Below are 18,748 nucleotides of genomic sequence, written 5' to 3' on the forward strand. Positions count from 1 at the left end.
GGAGGAAGCATGTGGTAGTCTATGGCTCTCTCCACATCGGCAGAGGGGGTGGAGCAATGTCCGAGACAGCAGGTGGAATTGGCCAAATACAATTGGGGAGAAAATCTGAGAAAAATCTACTAAAAAAACAAAAAACATTATTTACATGTTTTTACTGCTGGCAGGATGGGGAGATTGTTTACACTGACTGGAAGTTGGAGAAGGACGACTCTGGACGGATATACAGTAAGTTGGCAGTACCGTTATCATTGTTGCTTAAAGGCTTGACATTAGAGGTATTCACGGGTCGCGATCCCTAATGGACCTGGGGAATTTGTGCTTGGACCCGTTTGGACCAGACAATTAAAATATAATAGGGGTAGTAGCATGGCTCCAGATGTTTTTTCAAGTCAACCTTTCTACCAATAGAGTTGAGTCGTCACGTGGTGCAGCGCCGGTATTAAAGTGCAGTAACTTAAGAGGTGCAGAAATCAACTGAGCATGAAAACGCCCACAGAGGATTTTGGACAACAGTGGGAAAACAGCTAAATGGAAGCAAGCGAGAAATACAGTGCAGAGACTGATCTGACATGCAAAGAACTGCTATGCAAATGAAATACAATAACTGAAAAAGAAGAAGCCCATCAATAAAGAGCTTGGGCGAAAAACATCTGGGGCGATGATGAATAATTTGACAACATGGATGTTGCAGAGACCCTGAACAGGTCTTTTTCTGAAGCATGGACTGGAAATAACACTTATGCATGCTTTCCCTTCCCCAAACCTATCAGTTTGGGTGAGTTATGCAGCAATGAAACAGTCCCTCCTAAGACTAAATCCTAGAAAAGCCAGTGGTCCAGATGCTCTCCCACCTTGGTTACTAAAGCAATGTGCTGATGATCTTGCACCAGTTGTCACACATCTAGTGAATTGCTCCTATCAACTGGGAGTTGTACCTAATGAATGGAAGGCTGCAAACATCTGCCCTGTCCCAAAAGTCCCAAACCCAAGACAGATAGGCGACTGGAGGCCAATTTGCCTAACCTCATGTCTTGGAAAGGTCCAGGAGCAACAGCCCTGAAATAATGCAAGAATCAGCATGCATATTTACCAGGATATAGCACACAAATGCTCTTGTTGAAGCCACCCACACCTGGCTTACTCAGACAGACTTGCAATGCACCAATGGCCCAGATACTGCTGGCTGATATGTCAAAGGCAAAAGCTGTGTCATTAGACTCTCTGACATAGAAACCGATACATCAATGGAAGGTGAAGCAAGGTGGCTTGAGGAATGGGCTGCGGCAAATAATATGCTTCTTAATGGCAGGAAGTCAATGGAGCTGAGAGTATGCTTCACTAAGAACCCTCCCCAGCCAGCACCTCTAATCCTCAATGGCCAGGTTGTCCCTGTTGTGACAAGCACAAAATACCTGGTTTCCTCCTGGACAATCAGCTCAGTGGAGATGTTCACTGGGTTTCCACCTGGACAATCAGCTCAGTGGAGATGCTCACGTCGATTTTCTCACTGTGATGCTAAGAAATGGGCTCCCTGTAGAAGACCTGGGGCCAGATTCACCAATGTGTTCTTAAGATAGATCGTAAGAAATGACAAGAAGAAAATTTAGGACGTTCTTAAGAAGGTTTTGTGAATCCGGCCCCTGGTCGATATCTATAACACACTGATCACACCATGTCTAGAATATGGGAGTGTACTGCTTGTAGGCTGTACGGCTAAACAACGAGCCACCGTGGACAGGGTTCAGAAAAGGGCTGTGTAGAATAATTACGAGGTTCAAGGACGTCTCTTTGTATCTACCTGATCTGCAAACACGAAGAGAACAGACCACTGTGAAGCTGATTCAGGACATGATGCACCAGCCTAACCACCCGCTCCACCACATCCTCCCTCATAGTAAGAAAGAAAGGACTGGCCGTGTTCTGCGCAAAGGCAATCAGCAACCAGCTCAGTGGCCTTGTGGTCTGAGTGTCCGCCCTGAGACTGGGAGGTCGTGAGTTCGATCCCTGGCCGAGTCATACCAAAGACTATAAAAATGGGACCCATTTGCCTCCATGCTTGGCACTCAGCATCAAAGGGTTGGATTTGGGAGGTTAGATCACCATATGATTCCCGAGCGCGGCGCACGCTTCCGCTCACCGCTCCCCAAATGCAGAGAACAAATTTCACACATTGTGTGACAATCAGTGGGACTTTACCTTTACCTTTAGTTGTCGTTGCCAAAAATCAGAACAAATAGACTGAGAAACTCCACCATCTATAGACCTTATTCGATTGACGTCACTCACGTACGGGCACGCCCACCGCCGCCATATTCTCGACATAGCGCTGCAGCTTTAAGTGACAACCTATGTGAGAGCAGCGTTTATAGGAAGCTAGCCGCCGTTAGCGTTACCTGTATCGTTCCAATTGTGTTCGGATGGTGACCTGCATTAGGCATGGCTGTAGTAATGACAGCAATAAAGTACCCGTGGTTTGTTTCTATCTCTACCGTCCACAGACGTGAAGGGAGCGAGACGGAGGATACGTCAGCACAGGAGAGGTGTGTGGATAGTTGGGAGAGACAGGTGAAACTTTCTGACAGCTCCTCACAGCAAAGTCTGTTCACCTCATTTTTTCTTTTGTTTATTATTACAGGCATTAACGGCAGCATACAAACAACAACTCTGGGTTTTTTATTGCTGTCATCACTATTGCAATTTTGTAATGGAACAGAAACGACAATAAGGCCGTTACTATAGTTGTCAGCTGCAGGACGGTATGTCAACAATATGGCGCTGTTCGGGTTTAGCGAATAAGGTCTATAGTGATGTCATATAAGATCACAAATGATGTCATAATGCTGTCATAATGTGGGGGCTTATTTTTCAGTGAAGAGAAAGGTAGAGCGCACATCTAGTCACAGAAGGTAGGTGCCGGACAAATTAAACAAACAGTAAAAATAAATAAAATCCTCACACTGGAATAAATGTCCCCCGGTCAGTTTAATAATCATATTTTAATAAGTGTATTTTTCAGTCCCTCAGTAAATTGTGATTTTGCGATCACAACCAATCTCTGCAATATTTGCGGGGGCTTGCAATTTTTCAAAATCCATGCGATTTCTCCGCAAAAATGGCAAAACAGGTTCCTCAGATTGCAATATTTGCCAGTTCCCACAATTTTACAGCAAAAATAAATTCACAAAACTTCAGAAATTCCAGTTATAGTTAGAACAAGCGTGAATCCTCCATAGCTGCTGCCGCCAGTCAGAATTGACGTCATAGACACTGATGATGTCACAATCACTTCACACAGCCCTCCACAATATGTTAATGACGTCATATACATTGTGACATCATCAGTGCGGACATCCAGCTACGTTTGGGATACCCCTGCTACCCCTGCTACTGCTCCCTAATGATGTCACCCAGTGATGTCATTGTGATGTCACCAGTGATGTCACTCGAGCAATTGTGATGTCATCGGTGATGATGTCATTACTGATGACATCACTGATTGCATCACTCAGTGATTACATCACAATTGCTGGAGTGACATCACTGATGACATCTTCATCGCTCAAGTGACATCACTGGTGACCACCAATTCTATCATAAAGTGATAGTCATTTTTCCATAATCAGTGACATCATAAATCGTCCCTGCAGAGGCTACCCTGCAGAGGTTATAAGTAGCATAGTGCAACCATTGTAAATCAAGATCTCACCAATTCTCATCACCAATTCTAGGTATGAGTTATATTATGGAGGGAACAAAAGGTCACAACCAGGGCTGGATTCACATGGAGGCCCCAGACGGTTACGACCAGGAATGGGGCCTAATAAGGCTCCATTCCTCCATCATATGGCTTAGAGATTTTCTTGATGTCGAGAAAAAGTACCTCCTAATAATGCTGGAGGAGCAGACCACCAAGTTTACAGCCTGCCATGCCGAGAAGACGGGCCTCCGCCAAAAGCTGGAGGAGCAGGCAACCAAGTTTGCAGCCTGCGAGGCCGAGAAGAGTGGCCTCGGCCAAAAACTTGAGGAGCAGGCAACCAAGTTTGCATCCTGCGAGGCCGAGAAGAGGGACCTCTGGCAAAAACTGGAGGAACAGACGACAAATTTTGCAGCCTACGATGCCGAGATGAGGGCCCTCCGCCAAAAACTGCAGGAGTGCACCACCAAGTATGCAACCTGCGATGCCGAGAAGAGGGGCCTCCACAAAACACTGGAGGAGCAGGTCATCAAGTTTGCAGGCTGCGATGTCGAGAAGACAGGCCTCCGCCAAAAGCTGGAGGAGCAGGCAGCCAAGTTTGCTGCCTGCGAGGCAGAGAAGAGTGGCTTCTGCCAAAAACTTGAGGAGCATGCTTCCAAGTTTGCATTCTGCGAGGCCGAGAAGAGGGACCTCCGGCAAAAACTGGAGGAGCAGACCACAAATTTTGCAGCCTGTGATGTCGAGAAGAGGGTACTCCGCCAACATCTGCAGGAGCTGACCACCAAGTTTGCAGCCTGTGATGCTGAGAAGACGGGCCTCGATGCCGAGAAGAGGGGCCTCCGCCAAGACCTGGAGGACCAGGCCAGCAAGTTTGCAACCTGCGATGCCGAGAAGAGGAGTCTCCGCCAAAAATTGGAGGAGCAGGTCATCAAGTTTGCAGCCTGCGATGCTGAGATGAGGGGTCTCCGCCAAAAACTAGAGGAGTGTACCACCAAGTATGCAGCCTGCGATGCTGAGAAGAGGGGACTCCGCCAAAATCTGCAGGAGCTGACCACCAAGTTTGCAGCCTGTGATGCTGAGAAGACGGGGCTCGATGCCGAGAAGAGGGGCCTCCGCCAAGACCTGGAGGACCAGGCCAGCAAGTTTGCAACCTGCGATGCAGACAAGAGGAGTCTCCGCCAAAAACTGGAGGAGCAGGTCACTAAGTTTGTAGCCTGCGATGCCGAGAAGAAGGACCTTCGCCAAAAACTGGAGGAGTGGACCACCAAGTATGCAGCCTGCGATGCCGAGAAGAGGGGACTCCGCCAACATCTGCAGGAGCTGACCACCAAGTTTGCAGCCTGTGATGCTGAGAAGACGGGGCTCGATGCCGAGAAGAGGGGCCTCCGCCAAGACCTGGAGGACCAGGCCAGCAAGTTTGCAAGCTGCGATGCCGAGAAGAGGAGTCTTCGTCAAGAACTGGGTGAGCAGGCCACCAAGTTTGCGGCTTGCGATGCCGAGAAGAGGGGCCAACGCCAAGACCTGGAGGACTGATTGTGATATCAGTGATGATCTCATCACATGAGCAATTGTGATGTCAGTGATGATCTCATCACATGAGCAATTGTGTGATCAGCGATCTCATCAGTGATGTCACTCAAGCAATTGTGATGTCATTGTTGATGTTACTTGAGCAATTGTGATGTCATCGATGATGAGGTCATCAGCCCATAGTGACCACGCCACGTTGAAATTTATGACAGAATGTAGGGAAACAGTGGATGGACAAATCGAGAAGCAGGTGGTAATGCAACATAAAGGATGGCCACTGCCATAAAACACTAAAGAAGTCCTCTCACATAGACATTGTGACATCACCAGTGATGTCACAATGGCTCGAGTTACATCACAATTGATGCTACAGCTGGGCACTGTGAAGACGATCACCAGTGAAAGAAACGGACATGGTTATTGGAGCAGCAGAGCTGAGTGCAACTAGAATTCATTTCTAGTAAGTTATTAATTTCCATATAATTTTTTGTCAAAGCTACAGGGAGCCCCACTGGAGAGGGGCTAAAGAGCCGCAGGTTGCCTACCATACCCCTGATCTATCTACGCTACAGTACATTGCCTTAAAATGTTTCCATAATTTCCTTACCCCAGGATGTTTTCTGAGGAGACTCCAACAATACTTGTAGTGTTGAACATTGTACAATTACAGTCTGTTTGAGCAGTAGTTAATTGGAGGTTGTCCACAAAAGTGCTGCAGCCTAGAGACAAAACAAACAATTGACACTGAAAAGATCACAACATCAGCAGCCTCCTAATTATTACACTTTTTCCTCCTATTTTTATAACCATCATTAAGTCAGTCATCATTAAGGCCAGTTGCATTTGATGACCCTGGTGCTCCTCAGCATGTTTAGTGTTCAATTCATGAATAATGAAGGGAAAACAGCTATAAGCATTAAAGGGAAATTCAATTATACGAACTCCCTGTGAACCAACAGGTTATTTGGCCAGCACTCTGTTATTGCACCCAACTTTGATTAAAGCACTGATTAAGCTTGCAGGCACAGACGCACACACAAATGCTCACGTGCGCACGCGCGCACACACACACACACACACACACACACACACACACACACACACACACACAATCTTTCCTCTTTCTCCTTTGCTTCTGACTTAATGCCCCTACACTCTGTCACTACTTTGTGCAGTTTTTGTCTTCTGGAGGTTAACTGTGATTCCTGGGGCAGCAGAGTTGTGGCTGTCAAACACAACAACGTATCTCTCTGTCTGTCCTCACTCCCAGCTGCCAAACCTGTGCATTGTTTCTGCACCCATGACTGGTGGGTGAATACGGTGCAACGCTCGCCCTTCTTCAAAGACATCATTTTGACAGTTGGGGGCTGGAAGTTCGCCATCTGGAAGGAGGACGTCATGGTAACAACATGCATTGCTTCACCAACAAGTAGCTCAGCAACAAAATAAACTGATTCTAACTTTATTTGATTTCTCAGGATTAACATTCAAAGTTATTCTCGACCTGATTTCAGTCGGTGACCATCTACAACAGGGATGGGCAACTGGTCTTTTTTATTTTATTTACAAGGCAGACGTTTTGGGTGAATAAACTAAATGTAGCATACTTAGAAAACTATAGAAAGCATTAATACTCCACTAACTAACAAACTAGGTTAGACCACCCAAATCAGTGTTTTTATTTTACTCTACGTCCCTGAACATGGCATTACTAAATATATGTGAACATATAAATATAATGTTGGTATAATAAACTTTGATTACCAGTATATTTTGTCCTTTTCATCGAATTAGTAGCTATAATTAGGTAATTGGGAGTGATGGGGTTACAGTAGGCTACCAGTGGAAGTGCACGGTCACAATCTGGCCCTCTGGTAGCCAGGACATTTTGTGTGGCCCCCTCTATATCATCAAAGTTGCCCATCCCTGATCTACAAGCCGATGCATAAGCTGAAACTGATAAACATGCAAGATTGACTGCCATTCAAATCCCTTGACTATCCTGCGTCATCCAGCAAGGCCCCATCCTGCAGTCAGCATGCTCTGAGCAGCTGTACACCACGGGGTACTGGTCCCAATCCCGACCGGCTGTCTTCTTCATCGGGAAGGAGGACGGCGACATTGAGGTGTGGGACTTGCTGGAAAAAACCCACAAACCCTTGCAGGTCCACAACGTCACCACGGCCAAGATCACCTGCATGAAGCCCTGGATTTTCTCCCGTGAGTTCTTCACCAATTTGAACTGTAAAATACAGTATTTTATTCCGTTAGTCCCCACCATGGACTGTAAATATAAGGTCCCCACCCTGCACATGAAACTATGCTCACCTACATGACAAGTGTGTTCAGAGATATGAAGCTCATTTACTGCTTTTATGTTGCTTTTTCCACAGACAAGCTGCACTTCCTGGCTGTGTCTGATGACCTTGGAATGCTTCATATTCTTGAAATTCCACGGATGCTCCACAGCGGTTCCAGTCATGAGGTAAGACGGTCCAACATCCTCCTGTATTCACCTTAAAAGAGTACATGATTAGTTAAGAGTATGATGTTTCTGTTTTCTTTGCAAAAACAATGACATACTCTTCATCAAGATTGGAGTGAGGTATAGTCACATTTTGTGGATGTAAACAACTTCTGCGCGTTTCTGTTTTTACTGCATTGATGTGTTGACAGTTCATCTAGCTTGTCAGGAAGGGGGTTAAATAATGCTCCAAAGTTAGGCAACATTTTGGCGAGGGGTAGAACTACCATGGCTATTTTCAATTTGCCTAGAAAATAAATAGAGTCCGCACACTGATATTTGTCAGCTCCCAGGTCAGTTTATTTAACGTTTCGACCCAAAGGTCTTCATCAGAAATGTAGGAGGAGCACTCATATACATACCGGGACTCAACACCGATTGGTGGAGAGACAACTAGACAGGTGAAAACATTTGTGTCAATCAATGCTCATACAGAACAATACATAGATACCGGTATACATTTGCATGTAAGTAAAAGTACAGAGTGTATAGACCTTCACTACTAACAACTGACATTATATAAATGCAAACCCAAAGAAAAGAAAAGAAAACATTATATAAATCTATTCAGTGTAAGCAGTGTAGGTAGTGTGTTGGGTCACATAGAAAACCAACAATATCTTTAATAGTTATAAAATGAGACCAGTATTCTAGATACTGGCCTCAAGGAGGTTTCTCATTAGCCATGAGGTGTGCAAAACACTAATAGTCATGACAACACAGTATAACCACCAACAAGCACCAGGTAGAATTACATAGAGAAAAAAGAGAGGCCCACAGTCTCTAGACCATGGTCAGGATTACCTACACTGAGATCAGGGACAGCAAAAAAGAATCAACAGTGTGTAGAGGAGAACAAATATGCGTTGGACAAAAGGTAGCAAAAATTATCTTAATAAAGTTCAAATTAATTTAAGAAAAGGGGTCAATAAGAGGGAGAAAGGTCCCAGATTAACTGTACCAACTGAGTATGTTGATAAGACCGTACTTATCAACAGTGTTGAGTCCCGGTATGTATATGAGTGCTCCTCCTACTTCCTCCTTCATTTCTGATGAAGACCTTTGGGTCGAAACGTTAAATAAACTCACCTGGGAGCTGACAAATATCAGTGTGCGGACTCTATTTATTTTCTAAGTTTATTTGCCTTTTGTCCTGCACCTGACCTCCTTCAAGCGGATGTGCACGCCCTACTTCTTTCATTATTTTCAATTTTCCCCCTCACAATTTTTAACTGCCCCCTCAGTCACTTGATCCCGGAGCCGGGCCTGAGCTGTAATGTGATTGAAATCTGTCCAGTTTTATGATTCATAGCTATACTGTAGTGGTGGAGTGAAGGTAAAAGGGGCCGTATGGATAGGAAGGTGATAGGAGTCTGGATTCGAGGGGTGGGTAGGGTTAGTGCAGTGGTTCCCAACCTTAGGATCGCAACCCTAAGTGGGGTCGCCTGGAATTCAAAAAGGGTCGCCTGAAATTTCGATTTTAATTTATTTCTTCATTTTATTTTTATTTTTTACACCAGACCCAATTTAAATACTACTGAAGATGATTAGGGCCGCTTGCGATTTATTAATTTTTTTACTTATTTTTTAGTTCTGAGTTTAAAGTGATAATCTCTAAGATTTCAGCTTTGTTCTCTTGGGTGACACCTATGGCGATGAGTGGTAATTGCAGGTGACATCCAAACAGTGTTACATTATGTGACATTATTTACTAATGTCACATAATGTCACTATACTGCAAAGGCTTCCATCAATGGACCATAGCCTCAATCAACATTGTGAGTGACTCTTAATTTATTTATTTTTATTTAGATGAAAATATTTGAGATTATAACTATAAATCAGGATTCTGAGAATAAAGTCAGAGTTTTGAGATTAAACTCAGAATTCTCAGATTAAAGTCAGAATTCTGCAGGGAAACAGAAGCATACTATGTGACATCACTGACGATGTCACTGATGACATCATCGATGGTGTACCGGAATTTGAATGTCACAGGTCCCTAGATTTTTGCGACGTCAAAATAGGGTCACGAGCCAAAAAATGTTGCGAACCCCTGGGTTAGTGGCTAGGGGAATGTGGGTGGTGTTGGGGGGCGGAGTCTGGATTAGGGTGGGTAGGTGGATATAGAGACACTGCATGAAATAGGCCACGCCCATCACGGGGGAAAGCTCTCCATTCACTTCCACACACCAGCGTCATTTTCTTTGAATTAAACATGGATAAAAGCTGTTGTGTGATGGGCTGCGCAGACAACTAATGTAAAAAATCTGCAGTGTCTCTATGGGTGGGCTGGCTAGGGGGCTGTGGGTGTGCCGTGGGCTTAAAGGTTTGGGCTTGTTCATTAAGAGAAAGCACTGCTGGTATCGATGCTGTTGCAAATGAGTATTGTGTTTCACATTTTTTGTATCAATATTTAATCATACTATCGATACCTGTTGTAAATGAGTATTGTATTCGTTCCAGATTTTTAGTCTCAATACTATTGATACTTTTGACAACATTACTCCAAACTTCTGAACCTTTTTTAATCATCTATATACATTACCTTGGGACTGCTAACCAAGACCCTTCTCCTCTCTCTATGTGCAGAGGCTGAATGTGAGGAGATACTTTGAGACAGAGGTAGACAGGCTGCTGTATTTTGCCAAGAGGGAGGAGATATGGGCCCAAGAGAAGAGGGAGATGGACGCCGAGGAACTCAAGAAGAAAACAGTGAGATGTTTTTCTTATCCAGGGACGCTGGTTTGTTGATGGAGGGTTGCAGGTTTGAATCTATGAAGTGAAGTGAATGAGAGTTACTTCTCTCCACCATCAATAACTGCCATCAACCTGCCCTTGAGCAAGACTGATCCTCTGCCCTGACATAACCCCATTTTGAGAACCACTAGTATAGGTGAGCACACCTCTGATAACAGTGAGACTTGCAAATGGCTTTTATCAACTCAGTTAAAAATGCTTACACCAATTCGGCAAAGTTGAGATTGTAACAGCTGGGAAAGCCCCCCCCCCCCTCTTTCTCTTTCTCTCTCTCTCTCTCTCTCTCTCTCTCTATCTCTATCTCTCCCCCTTCCTCTCATGTTTAATTCATCCAGATGGTTATTTGATCCTGGGCACGGGGGAGAGTGTGCTTATTGACAGCCAGTGCCTGGCAGTCTGTCATATTGTTGGCTTTCAGCTGACTATCGGAGCTGCATCTCTTAGAGTGGAAGCTCTCAAACCTTCCATAATGCACTCCAGCCTCCTATAGAGCTCAACAATTTGGAGCAAAAAATAAGAAATAAAAACACATTTTATTTTTTGCTTCAAGTGAAATGTTTTATGGTCACTCACGATTCAGCAGGTGGCTGGTTGATTTGGTTCCAGGCTTAAAAAAGGATTTTTTTTGAAACACCTATGGAGAAAATGAATGGAACTGAAGGAGCTGAGAAAAGGTGGATGGTTACTGTTGAGCTCTATTCATAGCTTTCAAGGGGCGTTACGTGCTGCCGGGAACGCCCACCTGGTGGTCAAAAAACTTGTTCATTCCACTGCCGCCGAATCACTAGTTTCTCACGCTGTTTGTTCAGCCAAAATGCTGGATACCTGTTGTGCTATCGGTTGCACTAACCGACGAGGAGACACGCCTGGCTTGTGCTTTTACAGAATGCCGTCGGAGAAAGAAAACTCAGAAAGGAGGAGGTTGTGGATTTGTGCGATTAGACGTGGTTCAGTCGCTGGGGAGGGCAAATGGCTACCATCAAAGTACACACGTCTTTGCAGCCAACATTTCATCAAAGGTAAGCTCAAGTAACGTTAACGGGGTATTTTAATCATTATTGTAACGTTACTTGAGCTTACCTTTGATGAAATGTTGGCTGCAAAGACGTGTGTACAAACGGCTGAACAAACAGCATGAGAAACGCGGCTGGCAGCGAATGAACAAGTTTGTTTTTTGACCACCAGGTGGGCGTTCCCGGCAGCACGTAACGCCCCTTGAAAGCTATGAATAGAGACACTGCATGAAATAGGCCACGCCCATCACGGGGGAAAGCTCTCCATTCACTTCCAAACACCAGCGTCATTTTCCTTGAAATAAACATAGCTAAAAGCTGTTGTGTGGTGGGCTGCGCAGACAACAAATGTAAAAAAAACGCCACTCCCAAGCAAAACTAGGAGGCCATTGAGAATTGGCCAGAAGAAAAATGTGGAGCTAGCTGTCAAGGAAGTAAGTTGGAGTGTTCATCTTCTGTATATATGATCTTTGTGTTCAACACATGACATAGGAGAACACCAGGATTGGGGGGGGAGTTTTTGTTTTTCCCTGTTTTGGGCGTGGTTTCTGAATGATGACGCGCTCCGCAGTGTCTCTATGCTCTCATGTGGCAGTAGCATAGGAGCAGGGTAGCTGCCACCTTTTACGTACGCTTTAGTGGGAATTATGCTAGATTTCTGCATAGTGTGTGGTTCAATATTTGGTGAATTAGTGTCTCTTGGGACGGGATGGGTTGGGATTGAAAATGCTCATCAAATCTAATTGTAAACAACTGAATAAATCCTGACACAGAGAAGTTCATTGTAAACTACTCATCCAAATGATACTCTTAACTCGCCAAGGGAATGCATAGTGATTATGAACACAGCATCCGTTTTGTTTTGCTGCAGTAATCCCGCCATTGTTTCCATGTTTGTGGTTATTTTCTCATCTCTTCCACCAACAGGAGACATGATGGTTCTGTTGTCTTGCTTATGCTGTTGTGTCAGAATGGTGCAAGAAACCAAAGTGCACTTTATCTGCACAACTGCAGGCGTTCATTTGAGTTACATCTCGTTCCCAGCCAGACGCGAACACCCCAATTAACTTGAAGGTCAAATACCTTACGAGGACAAGTCACCTCAGGAATTTAAAAGAAACAATGCTGTATGATTACTGTTTTCCTGTGTGTGTCAATGTGTGCGTCTCTGCCTGTGTGCGCCTTTGGTGTGTTTCTCTGTGTATCTGTTTGGATTTGTCTCATCTCGCCGTGATTAGAGTGAAATTTTAAAGTCATTACAGGAAACTATCATTAAACAAACCCTCACTTAACCACTCCATTCACAAGTCGATTATTTCTCAGTCACGTTGCCAGGGAAACGCAAGTCTGGTGAATGGTGTGAAAGGTGTGTGGCACAATGAAAAGTTTCCTCTCAAAAAGCATTTCCTTTGAGGCGAGAGGAAACGATATGAATAGTGGTCCAGATGTTTATATTGTAAATTTTTGCTAATGAAATTATCAAGATACTGAGGCGACCTGGGTGAAACACACTTAGTCCTAGAAGAGTTATAACATTGTGTGATCCAGATTGGACTTTATCATTCCTGCTTCAACGAGGGGAAAATATCAGATCTAGCTTAGAAAGTCCTGTTCTCTGGCTCTGTGTGACTCCAGTTTCACTCTGGGTTTTGTCCCCAGGAGATTGTCCCCTCTGTAAAAACTCTGGGGCAGCTCGACGAGGAGGACAGGAAGCTGTATGAGCAGTACCTGGCGCTGGAGAAGCCCATCCTGCAGGGCTCCAACCTGCTGCCAGCCACTGACAACACACAAGACATGTGATCGCACGCACGCACGCACACACACACACACACACACACACACACACACACACACACACACACACACACACACACACACACACACACACACACACATTCTTACTTAGGTCACTTATAAGTATGAAACTTGTTAATAAAAGCAGCTTTCAAAACATTGACACACCCTTCCTGTATATGTTTTGAGAATTTGATTTTGCCATTGACATTTAGACAGTCCTTGGAAGAGGGATTCGTGGACCACACATCAGAGATCTAGTTACTGGGTAATGCCATCCATTAGCTCCCTGCTCCCCGCTGATCCCCTAGGCTCCAGGTAATGAAATACATTTTGGAATGGCCCAAGGACCTAAACTTGGCAGGAAATCATTTCATGGTTCTTTAATTTCATGACTCCTATCTGTTTTGTCCTGTAACTGCTTGTTGTAGAAAAGTACGTTATATACAATATGTATATTAATATAATATGGCTCATGTCATGTCTCATATAAAATATTAATCGGCCCATGGCCGCCTGCTATTGATTTACACCATTGATCTGCACTGCAGCAGCATCTTGTGAAACATCCCTACATTAGCAGAGAGGTAAACCTCCCCAATAAACAAGCAATGAAGTTAGGATCTTTCATTCGTCCTTTAAAGATATTTAGACTAATTTCACAGAATACATAAAATGACAATTTTCTTTTATCAAAAGTGTGTTTGTTTGGCAATACATTTTGTTTATATATATATATACATTATATATATATATATATATATATATATATATATATATATATATATATATATATATATATATATATTCCCCCCGTCTTCATTTAACTTTGCCAATTCCATCTGCCGATCTGGGAAGAGTTGTAGACTAGCACATCCTTCCTCTGATACATGCGCAGTCGCCACCCGCTTCTTTCCACCTGACATGCGGAGTTTCACGTAGCACGTTGGAGGATCACGCTATTTTCTACAGTTCCCCCGCCCCCCGAACAGGTGCTAACCGACCAGAGGAGGCACTAGTGCAGCGACCAGGAGGACACGTACCCTTAATCCGGGTTCCCACCCGCAGACACGGCCAATTGTGCCTGTATGGACACCCGACCAAGCCGGAGGTAACACGGGGGCTCGAACCTGCGACCCTCGTGTTGGTAGGCAGGGAATCTAGCGCTGCACCACAGTGCAGTACATAACCAGAGTTATGTACAGTGTGAATGGATAAATGGGTATTTTGGTTATCAGTCTTGAAAGGTTGTCACGGGCTTTTTTTTCTACCGTTTTTCTTGAAAAGAAGCAACATTCAGAAACTGATGAGTTTCCGAATGCCTTATTTCATTTCTCTGATCATTCCAGTGGGCAGCCTGGCTGAAATGACAAAGCACCGACTCCCACACACTGTCCACACCTGACACACTGTCCATTCCCATGACAAGATCATTCAATGTCTCAGATGTAGCGATGGAGCACAGCTTACCATAATACACCAATACTAAGGTCTCCTCATTAGCCTCGCTCCTTCACTGGGGAGAACATGAGGACAGCTGGAGGACATGAGGACATGGCGGGTCCATCTCAGGTCAAAGCCATAGTCAGCACTGACAGCCACGGTCCTGCCAGAGAAGAGACGATAGGGAGAGAGGGTCACCGCATAAGCTGTTTTTGCTCTGTGCTGAGATGCCCCGTAGGGGGAGAGAGAGAAAGAAGGGCAGAGATTGGGAGGGAGAAGAAGTGAAAGTTGGTGGGAGATGGTGAAACAAGAGACAATGAGAAGAAGAGAGAGAAGTGGAGAGATTGGAAAAACAGAGGTTTGTGGTGGTGGAGGGTGGGGGTGGTAAGTGGAGGGTGTAGGGGGTAAGCGGTCATGTCGGGGGGGGGGGCCCTCAGCGGAAGTGAGATGGGGCGGTGATGGACAGATGAAACACCCTCTCCATGACTCATTCATGTGGACGCTCGTGTCACAGAGGAGGAGGAGGAGAAGAAGAGGCTCTGCACACCGAGGAGAGGAGGCAAGCGTCCATATGGCCCCCGAGGCACCGGCACGGCCCCAGGGTGACAAAGGGGGCCTCTGCTCTGCGCCCGTCCCCTCCTCAAAGCTCTCTCACCCACCCCCTCCTCCTCTCTCACCCACCCCCTCCTCCTCTCTCACCCACCCCCTCCTCCTCTCTCACCCACCCCCTTCTCCTCTCTCACCCACCCCCTCCTCCTCTCTCACCCACCCCCTCCTCCTCTCTCACCCACCCCCTTCTCCTCTCTCACCCACCCCCTCCTCCTCTCTCACCCACCCCCTCCTCCTCTCTCACCCACCCCCTCCTCCTCTCTCACCCACCCCCTTCTCCTCTCTCACCCACCCCCTTCTCCTCTCTCACCCACCCCCTTCTCCTCTCTCACCCACCCCCTCCTCCTCTCTCACCCACCCCCTCCTCCTCTCTGGAGCCTCTCACTTTCTCCCAGGCCAGCTCAGGAATGCTGCCTTCTGCGAGTCAACACACACACACACACACACACACACACACATATAGAGTGGCTTCACCCTCGCTTCACCTTAATTATTGTGCTTGCTGATAGGCAAGCACAATCTTGGAATCTCTCATACTTATTATTATTATTATTATTATTATTATTATTATATTTTCTTATATCCAAAAGTTGTGTTCGCCATTTATTACTGCAATAGCCGATGCAAAGAACGTGGTGCAGTGGCATCAGCTAGCGCGCAACCTGAATATTGGCTGTGTTTGAAGTTGAGCAGACGATATAGCGACGGGTTCAGCTCTGCGTTGCGTTCAGGCCACTGGGGGAAAGTGCTGGACAATGCGGGCAGCAGCGACAGAACGGCTGTAAACCCAATGACCCCCACAAGCAAGCGGGGTATTCATGGTGTCAGATTTTCCTCAGTTGATTTCTTCATCTAAGCCCGAGAGATTTCCCAAACCTAACACACAGAAGAGAGGAGATCTCCAGCAATGGGGGGGTGGCTATAGAAGGGCGGGGTGGATGCCTGCATTCCAACTTTTATCACCAATTGTTGGAAGTTTTCAAGCCAAATCCTGGGAAACAATGCGAGCAGGTGCTGGGCAGGAGGGGCTGTAAATCTGGCCTGGCGAATTAAGCCATTGCCTTGGCATTGTTCTGGCCGGCCTCCTGGCTGCTCATGCTGGGTGTGGAGGGGGGGCAGGGGGGCAGGGGGGGCGGGTGGAGCAGGGGTCTGCTGCACAGGGAGATCTAAATCTCTGCACATTTCACACATGTTCATCTAAGCTGTGCCCCAGCTGCAGGGGCAGAGATGTGACACACACGCACACACACACACACACACAGAACACACACACACGCGCACACACACTCAAACAGAACACACACACACAGAACACACACTCACATGCACATGCACACACACACACACACACACACACACACACACACACAGAACACACACACACACACAGAACACACACACACACACACACACACACACACGTCGCAGGCCGTGCAGGAGTGGCTGCTTATTGCTCCATGACCACAGACTAAAGGCAAAAAAATATGAGCAGATGAAAGCAGAGTCAAGTGGCTGCCGCTGAGAAAAGGACAGCGGGGGTACATATAATTCTCTGCCGCCATGGATTTGTTTGACACCCGCTTTTCTTGTCCTGCGGAACAACAGATTGACATCCATTGAAAAAGACGATAAGAATATCTGATAAGAATACCAGGCTACCTTCAATACATATTCCTATATGTATTGAAGGTAGATTATTTTCCCTCTCAGAAGGAAAAAAATAATTTGTGTCTTTCTTTACCCTCAGACAAGACCCTGGATTATCTTGCTCACCTCTAAAATAATCAACAGCTAATCTAAAAGGTGCAGGATAGGGCAAAGCTGTGTTTCTCTCTTTAAAACCTCTGGTGGTGGGTTTCATTAGTTGACCCTCGACCTTATAAGAGATCAGGTGACCAGGGCACTACTTTGGAATGTTCCCTCTGGACCCCTTTTCATTTTCCAATTTCAAAGCTCTCAACAGTTTGGATTCCACCCCCCGAAGCTTTCAGAGCAGCACATACTATGAGGTGGCTCCACCCCCCGAAGCTTTCAGAGCAGCACATACTATGAGGTGGCACAGAATTTAGTATTATCTCTTACTAACATCATGCTCTCCCACTCTTCACATCCCATCATCCCCCTGCTTGCACCGCTCCCCCCAATTGGTCAAATTGCATGAAATTCAGCACTGCACTCTGTCGGCTCCCCAGCAGGGCACCCGCAAAGTTTGAAGTCGATGGGACGAACGGTTCTCGAGATAAACCACGTTTTGTGTTGCCGGTAGGTGGCGATTTAACTGTGCGCATGTCTGAATTACATGTCACAACTATGGGGACATTTCTTTTAGTAAGGGGGAATGTAGGCCTATAGGCGATGGATTGAATCGGTTTTCGATTGGTAATGCCTAAAGATAGAACAATACAAGCAGGCACAATATGCCCTCCGAACTGCAATAAAAAAGGCACGGAGAGATTATGGAAAGCAGCTGGAGTCAAAATTGGACACTAACAACCCCAGACACCTGTGGAGTGGACTCCATGCTGCCACAGACTTCAAAGGGGTGAAACGACAGAACCCCAGCACGTCACCCACCCTGCCGGACGAACTCAACGCGTTCTACGCTAGGTTCGACCCCTCTGCCAGGGCACCCACCCCCCCAACCCACCCCCCCCACCACCCCTCCCCCTCCGCTCCCCCTCATCCCCCATCACCCCACAACCCCTCCTCTCTCCCCCCTCCTCCCCTCACCCCCCAGTGCCCCACAACCTACCCTCCACTCCTATCTAACCCAGTGCCCTCCTCCCTTACCCACCCCTCAGTGTCCCCCCACAAACCCCCTACCCCCCCCCCCCCCTATCTAACCCAGTGCCCTCCACCCTATCCTCCCCCACCCCCCTCCACCCTCACCTAACCACTAACCCCCCCTCACCTTCCCCCCACTCCTTTCCTCCCCCACCTCCTCTCCACTCCCACCTAACCACCAACCCCCCCTCCCACTCACACCCCCCCTGCCCCCACCCCCGAAATAAGCCTTTTGATTGATTGGTTGATTGAATTTATTTGATCATTGATAAAAAAAATATATGTATGCAACTGCCCAGCGGGAATACATACAGTACATTTAAAAAATCATCGAGGTTGAGAACACAAGAGAACACAAGAAAACATCATGGACGATGTTGGAAATAAGTGTTTACACTTTTACATGCTATCCCTTGGATCTTTTATTGTCTTTATATCCATGAATAAAGTCAATCAAAACGTTTATTTTCATTGTGGACTTTTTCTTACCCTGATATTAACCTAACCAATCATCACTCCTCATGCCTAAACCCAGAGATGGGAAGTAACTAATACTTCTACCTTAGAGACTACACACAACACCAAATCAACTTTAAC

At 46.0% G+C, this 18,748-nt stretch overlaps 1 protein-coding gene across 1 annotated transcript in view; it reads left to right on the forward strand.

Annotated features, from left to right (window-relative positions):
* The window catches only part of dnai3 (dynein axonemal intermediate chain 3), a gene marked incomplete at both ends in the record, with an annotated part of 73,732 nt that overhangs the window by 37,828 nt on the left and 17,156 nt on the right, over positions 1-18,748 (forward strand). The window contains 7 exons of the mRNA XM_083647401.1: positions 165-225; positions 6,495-6,625; positions 7,240-7,444; positions 7,618-7,709; positions 10,341-10,463; positions 13,181-13,317; positions 15,273-15,360. Coding sequence (XP_083503527.1) covers positions 165-225; positions 6,495-6,625; positions 7,240-7,444; positions 7,618-7,709; positions 10,341-10,463; positions 13,181-13,317; positions 15,273-15,360 — 837 coding nt within the window. The remainder of the gene's footprint in view (positions 1-164; positions 226-6,494; positions 6,626-7,239; positions 7,445-7,617; positions 7,710-10,340; positions 10,464-13,180; positions 13,318-15,272; positions 15,361-18,748) is intronic.

The sequence above is a fragment of the Poromitra crassiceps genome (genome assembly GCF_964638095.1).
Source record: "Poromitra crassiceps genome assembly, chromosome: 12".
NCBI lineage: Eukaryota > Metazoa > Chordata > Actinopteri > Beryciformes > Melamphaidae > Poromitra > Poromitra crassiceps.